The sequence below is a fragment of the Scophthalmus maximus genome, chromosome 21 (assembly GCF_022379125.1).
Source record: "Scophthalmus maximus strain ysfricsl-2021 chromosome 21, ASM2237912v1, whole genome shotgun sequence".
In the NCBI taxonomy this organism is placed as follows: domain Eukaryota; kingdom Metazoa; phylum Chordata; class Actinopteri; order Pleuronectiformes; family Scophthalmidae; genus Scophthalmus; species Scophthalmus maximus.
Window position 1 is genome coordinate 7,334,022 of NC_061535.1, and position 13,937 is coordinate 7,347,958.

General features: G+C 46.0%; 1 protein-coding gene across 4 annotated transcripts in view; it reads left to right on the forward strand.

Annotated features, from left to right (window-relative positions):
• Positions 1–13,771, forward strand: part of LOC118291229 (matrix metalloproteinase-16-like) — a 53,467-nt gene extending 39,696 nt beyond the window's left edge. For all 4 annotated transcript variants that reach the window (XM_047329867.1, XM_035619294.2, XM_035619295.2 and 1 more), the window contains 4 exons: positions 4,569–4,707; positions 7,986–8,136; positions 8,833–8,948; positions 11,513–13,771. In XM_047329867.1, the coding sequence (XP_047185823.1) occupies positions 4,569–4,707; positions 7,986–8,136; positions 8,833–8,948; positions 11,513–11,847 (741 nt within the window). In that variant the 3' untranslated portion in view covers positions 11,848–13,771. The remainder of the gene's footprint in view (positions 1–4,568; positions 4,708–7,985; positions 8,137–8,832; positions 8,949–11,512) is intronic.
• The last annotated feature ends 166 nt before the right edge of the window (positions 13,772–13,937 follow it).

Sequence of the window (13,937 nt, forward strand, 5' to 3'; positions counted from 1 at the left end):
CTTTATTGCTGGATGTAAGCTGAAAAGGCAGTGGAGGTAGTTTATTCAGTCTACTTAAAGAATGGTGTTCGATTCACGCTGCCTGAACAGAGCTGCCACAGATGTTGGCGTAACAAGGTCAACGGCGTGAAGAACTTGATTTATACGAGGCAGTTGATCTAAAAAGCCACGCTGGAAGTCACACTTGTTGAGGTGGCTGTTTTACAGCTGGTCGTTTGTTACCCTCAGTGAGGTGACACGGGGTCGGTGAAGGTTCACAGAGGACTGCGGGCAGCCGCGTAGATCCAGTGTCACCACTTAATGTCCCACTAAAAATATACAGCTATACCACTTTCATGACTGCAGTCACTTCAGGTCCAACCATCTGTGAACCCACAAACCACATCGTTTTCCCACTGGAGTTGTAGAACACGCGGTCATACTGTATATGTACTGTATGTGTAGATAATCCGGATTGTCCAGAAAGATTTTGCCGCAGCTGTAGCTCTCGATCTCCAGGCAGGTATAATGGAGACCGAACCGCCTCCCCTCATCAGTCCACTGACCAGCTCTCATCCTGAGACGGCCTATGATGAAGGAAAGTTCCACCCTCCTCCCCGTCTCCTCCTCTCCAACAGTCCCACATGAACTCGTCGAGAGACAGTTCCTTCCTTGATGTGGACTGATTTAGAGCAGGGGACTCTGGGACGCCGCAGGGTCCCTTGCTGTTCAGGATCGACCACTTGGTCACTGATGTGGGAGGCAGGCTTTGATTTCGACATCCATTAATGAGAACACAGTGGCCAAGGGAGCAGTACACTGTCCACCCTCCTCAGTCTCTCTGTCTCTGGGCACGTGTGACGCCACACGGTTTTACAAAAGTCAAATTCAGCTTGTAAGTTCTTGAATGTCAGAAAGAGAGAGAAAGAAAGGATTAGTGATGTTTGATCAAAAGATCGATACCACGGCCAGGAGGTGATAAGCATAGATTAGAATGCAGAGCCCAACTCTGTCCAAAGGGCGCAAACGCCTGTCCACCGGCACCTCTGAGTTTTACTAACCAGCCTGTTTGAGATGTCGTTTCTTATAATCCGTACACAAACAGTTAATGACTCCTGGCTGCCCTCATATTTACCTAGGTATCGATCTTTCTCCAGCTCTCAGAAACTGTTTCTACTCGCGCTGAGAAATAAAGGAGCCGTGAGGAAACAGCACCTCATTCCCTCTGTGGTGGACACAGCTTTCATCTCCACTCTCCAAAGCTTCCTTATATCTTTACAGTTCATAATACCAAGGATTGTGTGATGAACGACTGTATGAAAGATAATCAATGTTGCCATTAACATTCATTTGATTGTTTTTAGCGGCGTTCTGAGGCATTTATTCTCAGAAGCATTTATTTTCTGTATGTCTTTGGTCAGTTGTTCATCCAGCTAAAAATCCAAAAACATTGCGTTACAGAAATGTTTTGTTTTTGCCATTAAATCAATACAGCAGAAGTCTACAGCCACCTACAGTCGACCATACATTTTTTTCCCCCCTCACCAATTCTATACTTTGCACTGCCGAGAACTCGCTCACCTTTATTGTACAAAACCATCTCCTGGGAGCGCGACCCACTTAAAACATGGCAGCCGTGGGAGACGTCGGCACACGCACACACGCGCACACGCGCACACACGCGCACACACACCTGCATGGAAGTGAACAATACAATAACATAACGAAACACTGTTGTGGCTGCATTTCCAAGTCGAACCTTATTCAGTTTGGACGAGTTTCGTTCCAGCAGCTTCCAGCACATTAAAAGACACAAATACACAACTATGTTTAAAAGAAAGAAGTCTCCTGCAGTTATTTCCCTCAAGGTAAAAAAAGGAACAGGAATCCTGGTCAACACCGATCGCAGGCTTCAGGCTGTGAATTATTTACACCTGCCTTCTGTTCTCAGTCCAGACAAGCGTGTCGTCCACATTAACAGACAGAGGTCAGCAGCACGGTCACCCTAACACCACTGTCTGTCATATTCACAGCAGCGGATGCTCACGCGGGGGCTGACCTGGACACTGCCGATGACATCGTTTTAGCTTTAACCTCACAGTTACAGCTTGGCCTGATCCCAGTAAATATAACGCACCCGTTTTGATTCTCCTGGAGTTGTTCTGGGTTTTTTTTTTTTCAATATCTGCAGTTGTCTTTATATGGTTTCTCGTCTTGTGTGTTCATCTGTTCCAGTATCATAAATATTGTAAAAAAAAAATTAATGACAAAGTGAACTATAAAACAGATGTCGGGAAACCCCGTGCTTAATAATGGTATCATTTCAGAGCTGCTCTTTACTTCTGTTGATTCACCCCCCAAAAAAATGTTTTTTTGTCCTCAGTTGGCTTCATGTCTGTGTTTAGTGGAATTCGTTGAAGGTAACTAATGTGGGTACCAGCCTTGTGAAGCTTTTTACTTTATTTATGATGTGAAAACACCACATCTTCCATCTTTTATCCGGTTTGGAATTGTGAAGGACAAAACAGAAAATTGGCGTGCAGACGGTAAACAACGTCAGAGCTGAACCTGAAGAAGTTTTAAAGATGTTCAGTGTTAAGGAACATGCAGGTCGTGCTGTATGAAAATCATTGAAAACGAATTATTAGTACTAAAATATCATGAGCGGATTATGAGACAATGGGCTCCTGGGAACAGCCAGATTGAAAAAAGAAAAATCCTTAACCCTTCCTACAGAGGAACAATTGGTCAATTCAACAACAAGAAATGTTTCCTTCACTCCGAGAGAGGCTGTGATCCCCGGGGCCCCCGAACCCCCTGGGCCCCTGCACCTGTGCCCGGTGTGCTTGTTCAGCGATCCATCTGTTGCCTTAATGTTTGTATGAAGGGTTTTGCCAGATATCTCTCCAGTGATCTTTCAGTGGAGCAGCCATGAAGTAATCTCACCTTCTCATGTCTTGATCTGTGTGTAAATTCCTGTTCATGTAAATGTGAGTGAAACGTTGCCATAACCTCTTTCATCTGTTGCCCTAACCCTTTGGCACGGCGGTCGTTTGTCGCATAGTATTAACGCAGCTCTCAGTTCAGCCGTCGGCAGGGCAGTTCCTGCAGTTTGCGGTTGCACATTCCTGTAGAGAAAGTATGGTAATTTAGCCTCATTTCTCCGAGTGCATTATCATGCGCCATGAGACGGCATGCGTGACAAACCCTGCACCGCCCTCTCTCTCAGAGCAGAGAACATGAACAAGCTGAGTATAATATTTCCAACTTCAGCTAAGACCTAACCTGTTGTGATTATTCTAAACGTTCCTGCATTTGCAAAGTGGCAGCAGAAATGTTCTCCCGAGCTTTATTTTCAGAGTGGGAGTGGGACGGCAGGGAGGGAGAAAGAACATTTTCTCTTACATGAAGTCGAAAGGATTCGAATGGGTCGGATTTCACAGTTTGATCTGTTTTCAATTACTGGACTGGGCCGTGCACTGGAGAAAATGCTGAACAATTGAAATCTACGGCGTCTGTATGTATAGAGTGAGCGAGGGAGAGGAAGAGAGGAGGAATTGGAATGAACGACGAGGGGAAATGAAAAGAAAGAGGAGGAAGAGTCAAGGGAGAGCGAAGAGTCCCAGGGAAACAATTGGATTAGACGGAGAGAGAAGCAGCGCAGTTTGACAAATGGGTTGTTTATTTAGCTTTCACTGTGAATGAGGCAGCGTGTGATGATGTGTTGTCTGCCCTCTCTCCGGCCCTGTGTCCCTGGCCACGAGCTCAGGTTTTTTGGCCCCGGCGCTCGATTGCGTTCAATTGGCCGTTCATTGCCAAAGGGTGGGGCATCTCTCGGAGTCCTAATGGCTTTCGCAGCTGGGTCTCCCCCCGGCTGCCTCTGTCATCAAGTTTCCTCCAGCATCAAAAAGACACACCTTCCACTTGGCCGCACTCCCGCTCCCCCACCCGGAGGAAATCAGAGACTCTTTGCCGCTCGTAAAGCTCCTGGCTATCACTTTGCCCCCGTTACTTGATGGTTTTCCCCGCTTATATGTTCCTCTGGAATCTGCGTGTGTATCGACGGTCAACTGGGCTTTCCAGGCAACCTGAGAACGTATATGCGGATCTTAAAGGCATCACGGCTGTCAAAACGCAGCCTCAGTTGATCATTGCCTGCAAGTTTTGTTGTAGAAGCCGCAAAGCAAGAAGCTGGCCCGACCTCACCAGTGTCAGATGTTAGAATCTGCTGCAAACCGCTGCTACAATGTGCAGAGTTCATTATGTGTTCCTCTGCTTCGAGACGGAGTGTGCTGTCGGGTGTTAGGAAAGTCTGAACTGATTAAAACTCTCACATAAGGAAAGAATTATACAAACTATTGTCTGCCAATTACTGATCCTGCAACACACCGATTGTACAGGTATGAACACGCATAACAGGTGTTCGGTCCCGGCGTCTCGTCCACTAGGGACAATCACAGGTGCCTCGCGTAGAAAAGCGGGAGAGGTGCTTCTCCACAGTGTGGATGAGACGGTCCCACATGAGGTAAACCACATGGAACGAGACCCGTCAGCTTTTAAGTTTCATGCATCCGCTGTTTCTCTTCCAGGACCACTGGTTTTGGCGAGTGAGAGATAACTCTGTGATGCCGGGGTACCCCATGCTCATCAGCGTTTTCTGGAGGGGCCTGCCGCCTAAGATAGACGCCGTGTACGAGAACAGCGAGGGCAAGTTCGTCTTCTTCAAAGGTAAGGTCACATTTCTTAGTTAAGCTCTCCTCCACGTTGATAAGCTCTGGTTTTGTCAAACCCAAATACGTGCCCCTTGCACCATCCTGCTTCCTGGTTGCTCCTTGGCTCATTTACCTTGTGTAGTATCCCTGTTCACATGGTTCTATGGCCTGTATGTATACCCATACCTTTTTAGTATTCTGCACACAATTTCCACATTTCTGTCTGACCTCAGAAACAAAGAGCGGCTTTTCATCTTGGATGTATGTAATCATGCGCACTCACACAGCAGCCTCGATCTTATCTGTCAGTGTAAATCTGTGGATGATTAAAGGGTCGGAGTCACTTGGTTGGAAAAATCTGCCACAATCACCCGGTTCTGACATTTAATAACAAGGTGTAAATGTTGCTGCTGCTGGTAATTGTAATATGTTTTAGTTTAACTGTACCTAAGGAAATGAGCATGTATAGCTTTTGGAAACAACTTCTCTACTTACAGTCGGCGTTTGATGATCTCTGATTCAGATTTCTGTACCTTTTGTGAAACGCTTTGTCAGCACATTCATATCTAGACTAAACTGACCACAAAACACAGAGATTTAAAGATAATTATGTCTCGAACCGGAAAGACACTCGGAAGAAGCGGTGCACAAACACCACAGCCCTGTAAACGCCTGTCTGCACACACTCCAGAGGAAGAGACAGAGGGACAGGGTGTTGGTGAACAGAGACGTCGGTAAGCAATGAAAATCTGCTGGGATTAAAAACTACAAATCTTCACTCAAACACAAATTCTATTTTCAACCACAAACAATTCCTGGAAGTGCCGACTAGTGGTCCCGCGTTCGCCACCGGCTCACATTTCTCCGCCCTGCTCTCTTCCCGGGCGGGGATGGCACAGATTTATAAAACTCTTACCAACAGAATGCCATTCTTCATCGCGCTGCTGATTTCCCACAAGGCCTTGTTCTGTCTGTCCCCATTTGGAGTAAAAAAAATATATAAATTCAAAATTAGGAGGAAAGTCAGTCAGAAAACAAAATGCAGCAGCACTGATGGACCTTGTTCGAGTAGGAAGATTTGAATTTACTCCCGGTCTGACGACTGCTCCTCAAATAAAGGCTTTAGTGTTTGTTGCACCGAAGCCACGGCCGACACACAGACCGTCTTTGTGCTGTTCGTTCAGCTGTACATTAGAAATAGATCCATCATGTGTTGTTCATTCCTGCAGTGCCAGCAATTCAGAGTGTTTTCCTCTTTCCATTCACACTGGATATGATAAGTCCAAAGATATGTCCGAGGTCATTTCAACACAGAATCAGTACTGTTAAGTGAAGCAACTTTATAGACCTCTGACCCCCTCAGGGACTGTTTTTACATAAGTCAAACAAATTGAGCAGTAATAACAGATTTATCCTACAAAATCCTTGATTTCACACAGAAGTGAACAAACGCAAGGTCGACTGATCAGTGGCCGAGCACTGAGGGTGAGGTTGGCTGAAGTGAAGAATGAAATACTTGCATTGTTTGCATATTTTATCAGGGTGATGCATTCGATTCCGAGGCTCTTTTAGTAGGTACATATCAAATAAATTGTATACTTGTATATATAAGTATACATCATTTCCAACTGACATTACAATTTCCTTTATTGTAATGTAAAGACAACATTTTCTATCATCTACACAAAGTACAGTTGTGAGTAAATTTCAGCTCAACTGGTCGTTGACGTCTCAGCCAGGACCTTTTATTTCACTGGAACAAAGAAATCATCAAATTCATTTTTCATGTTAGTGTAACTCAACATTATAGTGTAGTTGGCGAATGATCTGCTTCTGTCCGTTGGAAATGAAACAGGTTTTCCACTGTACTGTAGGTAGTGACCTAGTTTATTAGCTGCGCGTCCTCACACTGTTACGCGTGAGCGAGTTTCATTGATCTCAGAGCGGCAGGAGCAGCGTTTTAGTGTGAGGAGGGCGCTCTTTTCTGAACAAATCTTCATCATATACAACATTCTTTATATACTCGTCATGGATTAGCCGTTACACTGCAGCAGATGCCTGAGCCGCTGCTACATCAAAGCCGCCCTCCCAGCTCTGAAGATGAAGCCAGACTTTTATGTGGGGAGTGGAGGGATCTGCAAGTCAACTCCAACTGAATAAAACGGAGAATCACATTAAATGTTGGAGAGGGAGGGAAGGGAGGGAGCAGAGCTTCAAGAGATCACAACTAATGATAATTTCATTTTGTGAATCAGGTTGAACTCTTCTTCGTGGGGATGGGAGATTGTTTAAATCTCAGGGTGTGGTGTGTTTGCGTGTCAGGGCCAGAGGAAGTGTGACCCAGAAGAGTGCGGCATTGCACGAGAAAGAGGTGAAATGACAGGAATTTCCTTTCCGAGAAGAGTCTGTCCTGCGCCCCTCACTCAGCCAACACACTGTCCTACCTTTCTTCCCTCGCTTCACCTCAGCTTCACTGGAAACACTTCTTTATGGTCAGCTGTGTCCAACTATGACCTTACATATATTATCATATTAATATAGAGTAAATACTGTCTTCCTTCCTGTGATTCATACAATAAAATGATGATAAAATATTGTGTGCGGAATGAGTCGGAAAAGAACATTTGATATCCTCTTTACTTTCGTCATTCTGCCTCTTTCTATTAGTTTTTCTCCTGAAACACACTCCTCCCCCGCTTCCTCCCAGTCCGCCTTCGTCATCGGTGATGAAGACGAGCACTTCCTGAGGTCACGCTGTGTCAGAAAAACCTGCTCACTGCACAGGAAGCGGGGAAGGAGGGTGTACGGAGAAAACGGTGGAGAGGAGTTTCGGACAAGGGAAACTCTACTAATACATAAAATATATGTCATTAATTTCTATCATTTTAACAACATTCTAGCCTCTGATGAAATATCCCAGTGCTCAGGTATGCGCTTGGCGTCCTGCGGCATGTAAACTGAAAAGAAAAAAGGTTTTAATGTGACTCTCTGGTCGCCAACAGTCCCTGCTGTTTTGTTTTATCTCAGCAGAGCAGTTATTGGCTCGGTCTCCTGCACTGAGGAGCTCCCAGAGCCTCTCAGCAAGGGCAAGGAGAACTGGTCACCAAGTCCCTGTCCTGATTTAAATGAGGCAAAGGTCAACATCAAACACTAATACAGGGCAACAGGTTATTGCCTGCTGTACGTCACAATCTGCCCTTGTCGTGTGTTCGGGTCCTGGAGGGTAATACCCCCCCTGTAACTTATCCTCCTCCCTCCAACTTATTCTCCACCTTTTTTTTTCTCGCCGTACAGGGAAGCAGTTCTGGGTGTTTAAGGACACCGTGTTGCAGTCTGGATACCCCAAGGACATCACCCAGTTTGGCAATGGCATGCCGGCCCAGAGCATTGAGACTGCCTTGTGGTGGGAGGACGTGGCCAAGACCTACTTCTTTAAAGGGGACAGGTGGGTGCGAACGGAGACCAGATCTGGTCATCGTCTTTGAGGATATAGGACCTTGTATTTATAGCGTGTCATACATCAGGTCTGATCTGTGCAGTTCTTCTAACAATTAGAAATTGTTCTTTTAATGTTTCCATCGAAGGACGAGGCTGAGGAAACTCACTATTAACAAATTACATGAAAAGACTAAACCACATGTGATTTATCTAATTCCTCAGTGCCATAGTTGTCCAAAAAGTATTAAAAAACACATGTTCCTTCATCACCGTGAACACACACACACACCGCTCTGTGTTTGAGGGACCAATGGGCTCACAGCTCTTCCTGTAAAATTTGGTGTAGTGTAGACAGTGAACAGTTCTGCGCTGAACACAAACCAAGTTCAGCGACCCCTCCCCTCTGTGGGCAGGGGCAGTATCTTCCAGGAAGATTACAGTTTTTGTCACTCATCTGGCCTCCTGTCAAAGTGGCTGCCTTCCGCTGCTGCTGTAACAGGTGTCGTTCAGTTGAATTCAGATGCACTCGTCTATGGGAAGCCTGTAATCTTCATGTGCAGTATTGAGACCCTACATATGAACACACACAACCCCCTGCTGTCTGCTTCAACATAATTACTCAAGCCTTCACACACACACACACACACACACACACACGGTTCCTGTTCTGTCTTCCCGTGGCTAATCATTTGTTCTGGTTTAGGTACTGGCGCTACAACGAAGAAATGAGAACCATGGACCCTGGCTATCCTAAACTCATCACAGTGTGGAGAGGTGTGCCTGACTCGCCACAGGGGGCCTTCGTCGACAAAGCCAACGGTACGAGTTGTCCTGCCCAATACTCTCGATTTTGGCATGAACAGCTTGGTTCACGTGCCAGGCGGCATTGATTTCAGCTGGTCGCTGGTACGCGCTGTGCAGGGGGTAAACCAGGGTGACATTGATTTGAAATTTTGCCCCAGTTGCTACACTGAATGTCAGTGCGTGCACACGCAATACCAAGGGAAATTGTCTTGTGGTGTGTATTGGAAAGGAAAGAAGAAATGTATCCATAAAGGCCTTTTTTCAGTTGTTTCATAATCAAAATGTTTCGGAGTTGGTCCATCCTGCTCAGTGAGCCCTAAGAGCCAGTTGGAGCAGGATTGTGGAAAGCTGAAAGGACAAGACCACCGCTGAGCGCTCATTCCGGTTGCAGCCGGTCGGGCCTTGCCAATGGCAGGGAGGTGGGATTCATACATCTCTAAGAGCTCACCCATTGGCCACTCAGATAGTGTTTAGAGTAAAACTCGTCTTCCCATTGGATGTGTTGTGCCACGTGTGATTGGACCTGGTCTTGGCAGCATCCAGGTTGGAAAAAACAGGACAGGTGGTGCTCAACGCTCAGGCCATCTGTGCCGCGGATCTGCCACCAGATCCGTAGCCGGGCGTGTCTGCCGGCGAGGCCAGGTGGAGCGGGCAGCGAGCATGAAGGGTAGATTGATGTCCCGGGGATGGTGGGTGGGATTTTTTTTCCTCTCATATGTGTGTCAGCCATCGTTTGTTTGGCGAGTTCGACTGTTTGCAGACAGCGCGTCAAGTGGCTCTGCTCATAACACTGACCCAGATACGCAGAGCGGCACGATGACACTGCGTGTGAGGCGACACATTGCGGCTCCAGGGCTCCGCTAACCCACAACAGCTCAGCCTGTCTCACCTCTCTCCTCAAAATGTCAAATTCTATTTCCCAAAGTGTCAAATGACTTGTTTAAGGATCTCGGTGATTTGCTCCTGCTCGTAAATTAGTTGTACGGTTTAAGCTGTAAGAGTTTTGACAGACCTGAGGTTGAGTTCGCTGCCTCCCTTGCCACAAACATCCCCTCCCAGCTGACTTAAGGAGCCCTGACCCTGCTTCACTCCAGCTTTCTCACCGCCTGACCTTGAAATTTAGGGTGTCTCTCCCTCAATTGCCCCAAACAGAGCATGTGGATAATAGATCACCATAAACAAGGTGTTAGTGTGGCCAGTGAGTAAGAGGAGAGCCTGAGAATCCATCCCTGTTAGACTTGTACTGTCCCAGGATGCATTTCTGGGTCGAGTTTTTAATCATGGTACGGGGGAATGATGCTGTGGTCATATCATGTCTTTTTGTCTTTTAATTTTTTTTTCATTATCAACATATTATTTGGATTTCTGATTAATCAATAGATTATTTTCCATTAAATTTTTTGACTATCCACTAATTGATTGACAGTTGCTGCAGCTGTAGAGCTGTGTCGCATCACTTCATATCCCGATCACAACACATTCATGTATCGTTGCTCTAATGGGTCGTCCGTGTGTTTCCAGATGTTCAGTTGTATCAGCAGCTGGTGTCTCCTTGAATCTTCATCAATCTGTGTCATATGTTGTGTTGCAGGTAAAAGTCTCTTGTGGGGCCCGAGTCCGGGCTTTGTTCTGAGCTCTCCACTGTACTTTAAATCATTTAATCTCTCTCCATTCTCCTTGACGTGATTCTTGCGTGGGTGGTAAAAGAGGTCAGTGGTGTTTTCAGTCTGTTGTGGGGAGCGGGTCTGTGGCGGTTTCCTGGGCCATGTCAGCCTTTTCACATCTAGATCACGTAGGTACGAGCTCCTGTTTCGGTAGAGAAATATTTTTTAGCTTCTGTCGCCATTTTCACTCAAACAGAGAGACAAGTTAAATAACCTCACCTTTCCTCTGGAGAGAGGACATGAACACATGAAGAGTGACTCACTGTGTAAGTAGATTAATGAATTTGTGTGACACTGGGACGTTTGCCCTGTCACTCTTGTGATTTTGAAAAGCGCCGCAGCAGCAGCTTGTTTCTTGATGACATCTGTTGTGCAGTAGTGTGATATGAGCTGTGGGCTTTGGCTCCTGGCTGTTGTGTTTTCTCGTCTATGACCAGATATAATTAGTCTAGGGGGACAGTCGTCGGAAACAGTGTCTCAGTGGCAGAGCGGTAAACATCGTCTGTGAACTGGTTTGAGGTGGAGCCTGTTTTCACCCTGTTGTTAGGAGGAACGATACGGTTTGTTCAGTGTTTTAAATAGAGTGAACTGAGCCACCACCCTGTTGGCGACGTGTGAACAACGTCAAACACAGACAAACACATTTTGAGGGCCTGAGACATACTCGCTTTTAACTGCGTACACATACACACAGAGTGTTTGATGCATCAGTTGTGCATGTCCTCTGAAATGTCCGCAAGACGCAATGGGCACCTGTCTTAGTTCAGGACTGCATTTAGCCTGGACGGGTAGAAATGGTGACGTTGGAAACAAAACACAACGCAGTGAAGACCTTGCAGTAATGTTGGTCGTAGTCCGTGTTAAGCTACGTACTCTGTACATCACTTTGCTCTGTTTCTTTTTCTGTTGCATTAGGTTTCACCTACTTCTACAAGGGGAAGGAGTACTGGAAGTTCAACAACCAGTTCCTCCGCGTGGAGCCGGGCTACCCACGCTCCATCCTCAAGGACTTCATGGGCTGCGACCTGACGCCCATCGACCCCGGCCGCCCGCCGGCCGACGACGGCAACACGGACGTGGTGATAGAGCTGGACAACGAGGCCAACACGGTGAAGGCCGTCGCCATCGTCATCCCCTGCGTGCTCGCGCTGTGCCTGCTGGTGCTGGTCTACACCGTGGTGCAGTTCAAGAGGAAGGGCACGCCGCGTCACATACTGTATTGCAAACGCTCCATGCAGGAGTGGGTCTGAAACATCGGACAGACCAGGGGGTGGGGCGAGGGTGGTGAGGAGAGACTGGTGAAAACAGGACGGCAGCCCCCACTTTCGCAGAGACGAGGACGGTGGACTTCTTGGGACATCTTTAGTACGACACACAGCCACTCCTCCTCGGTTCTGGTGATCTCATGGCTTCGCTCAGACCCGCAGCATCAGCCGACAGCCTCACGGTGGCCCTTCCAGACTTAAAGTTGACTCTGCTTACCCCCGGCCTTTTTAACAGACAGAGGGGGCAGGGGTCACTTTGTGGCGGGGTATTCACCTGAAATCACCTTTGGTTCTAAAAAACAAAAACAAAAAAACAGGAGGGTCGGCATCACTTTGTATCTCCGACACTTGACCTGTCCCCTTCCTCTTTTCTTCGCGTGGCCGACTGCTCTTACTCAGAGGGAGGACTTTCAGTGCATCTGCATCTGCATCTGTCATATCAGGTTGTTGATTAAACAGCAGTTTTATATTTTCTGACCCCTAAAACACAAACACACACACACACATTTGATTGTGCTCTCAGAAGATGCGGAATCTCAGAAAAGCACCATAATAAAAAATCTTCAGTCCTATTTCATTTAAATTCCTTTTTTTAAACTGTCTGGTTTTCAATTTCATTCCTGTGAGAGAGAAGGTCCTCACTGTTCCCTTTAACATGTTCCTCCTGAGGAAGAGACCAAACTAAACCAAATAAAATCAATTTCTCTCCAAAGAGGATAATTTTTTTTCCCTTCTTCTTTTTTTCCTCTTTTCAGTTCATCCTATCTTCCCTTCTCTGGATCATTGCGGAGATCGGGGTGCTCGGACTGTTGTGGCAGTCTGTTTGAGACACGGGCCAAATTATTCTGCAATATTTTTTAACTCGCCTTAATTATAGATCATACTACTTGTGCTTTGTTTTGCTGTTGTTGGTGTTATTTTGTTAATGGTTTTTTGTATACCGCTCTTTGTTTGTTTGTTTGTTTGTTTGTTTATAAAGAAGCTAATCAAGAGCTTCTTATGATTATTATTTCTGTATTTTATTACGTCCTCAGCACTGGCTTGCTGAGCTGTTCTGGACAAAAGAGAAACACAGTAGGGCCAGCCTGTATTGAAAGAAATGTAATGTATTGTAACAAGTTGTTGGAAGGTTCTGGAGTAAAGCCACTATTTTTGTGTGATACTTTTATTATTTTCACATGACACAGGCTCAGTAAGAGCTTGACATTCTTTTTATTTGTTTGCTGTTTTTTTCTATTTTTCCTGTGTCCCATATTCCCCTCAGTTTGATGACGTGTTCATCCAAAGTGGTCATTCTGTATGGTTGTCTGTGATTGGACAGACTTTTTGTTTTGTTTTTTTAAAACATCCTGTTGACTGCCTTGTTTGAGAGAGCTCACAGTTCCCAGAATGCTCTTGTCCCTCAAAAGTGAGACACCAAGTCGAGATCAGTGCCTGTGTCAACGCGCATGCAAGCATCTTCTGGACCACCGGTTCTGCTCAACGTGGCTTCGGAACCCCCTCACAAGCTGAGGAGGACGTTTTCTCTTGAAAATACTGTTTTTGCATTTATTTTTGTAAATTTTAAATGTAACCACTCCCCACCCCCCCACCACCACCCCATCTCCAGGTACTAGGAAGTTGTCTTTTTTAAAGACAGGTGGTACATCTTTGTGAGATCTGATGTATGACTGGCAAATGAAAAAAATTGGCCTCAAACACCAACTAACCGTTAGGAAACTCGTCGTGTCCTCGCAGCCTTTGAATGTGTCTGTTTTCATGATCAAATACTGGTTTTTGTTTTCTTTTTTCTTCCTGTTTTCTGGTCAAAACTAATTGGACATCTCACAGTGACTTCTTTGTGTAAGACTTTGGGACAACGGTGAAACGTGTCCTGACAATATGAATAAATTGATCATAATATGAGTAAGCGCTGCCTCCCATTTCTTGGCTCATCTTTTCACAGAGCACGTCTGTGCTGTACATACGTACGTCTTGACGTGTACTTGAGGGCGTGTCAGTACGTTGTGACATGACTGTGGGGCGTGGTTACAGGTGAAAGAGCAAACAGCACATTTTTAGTTTTTTTGTTAAGT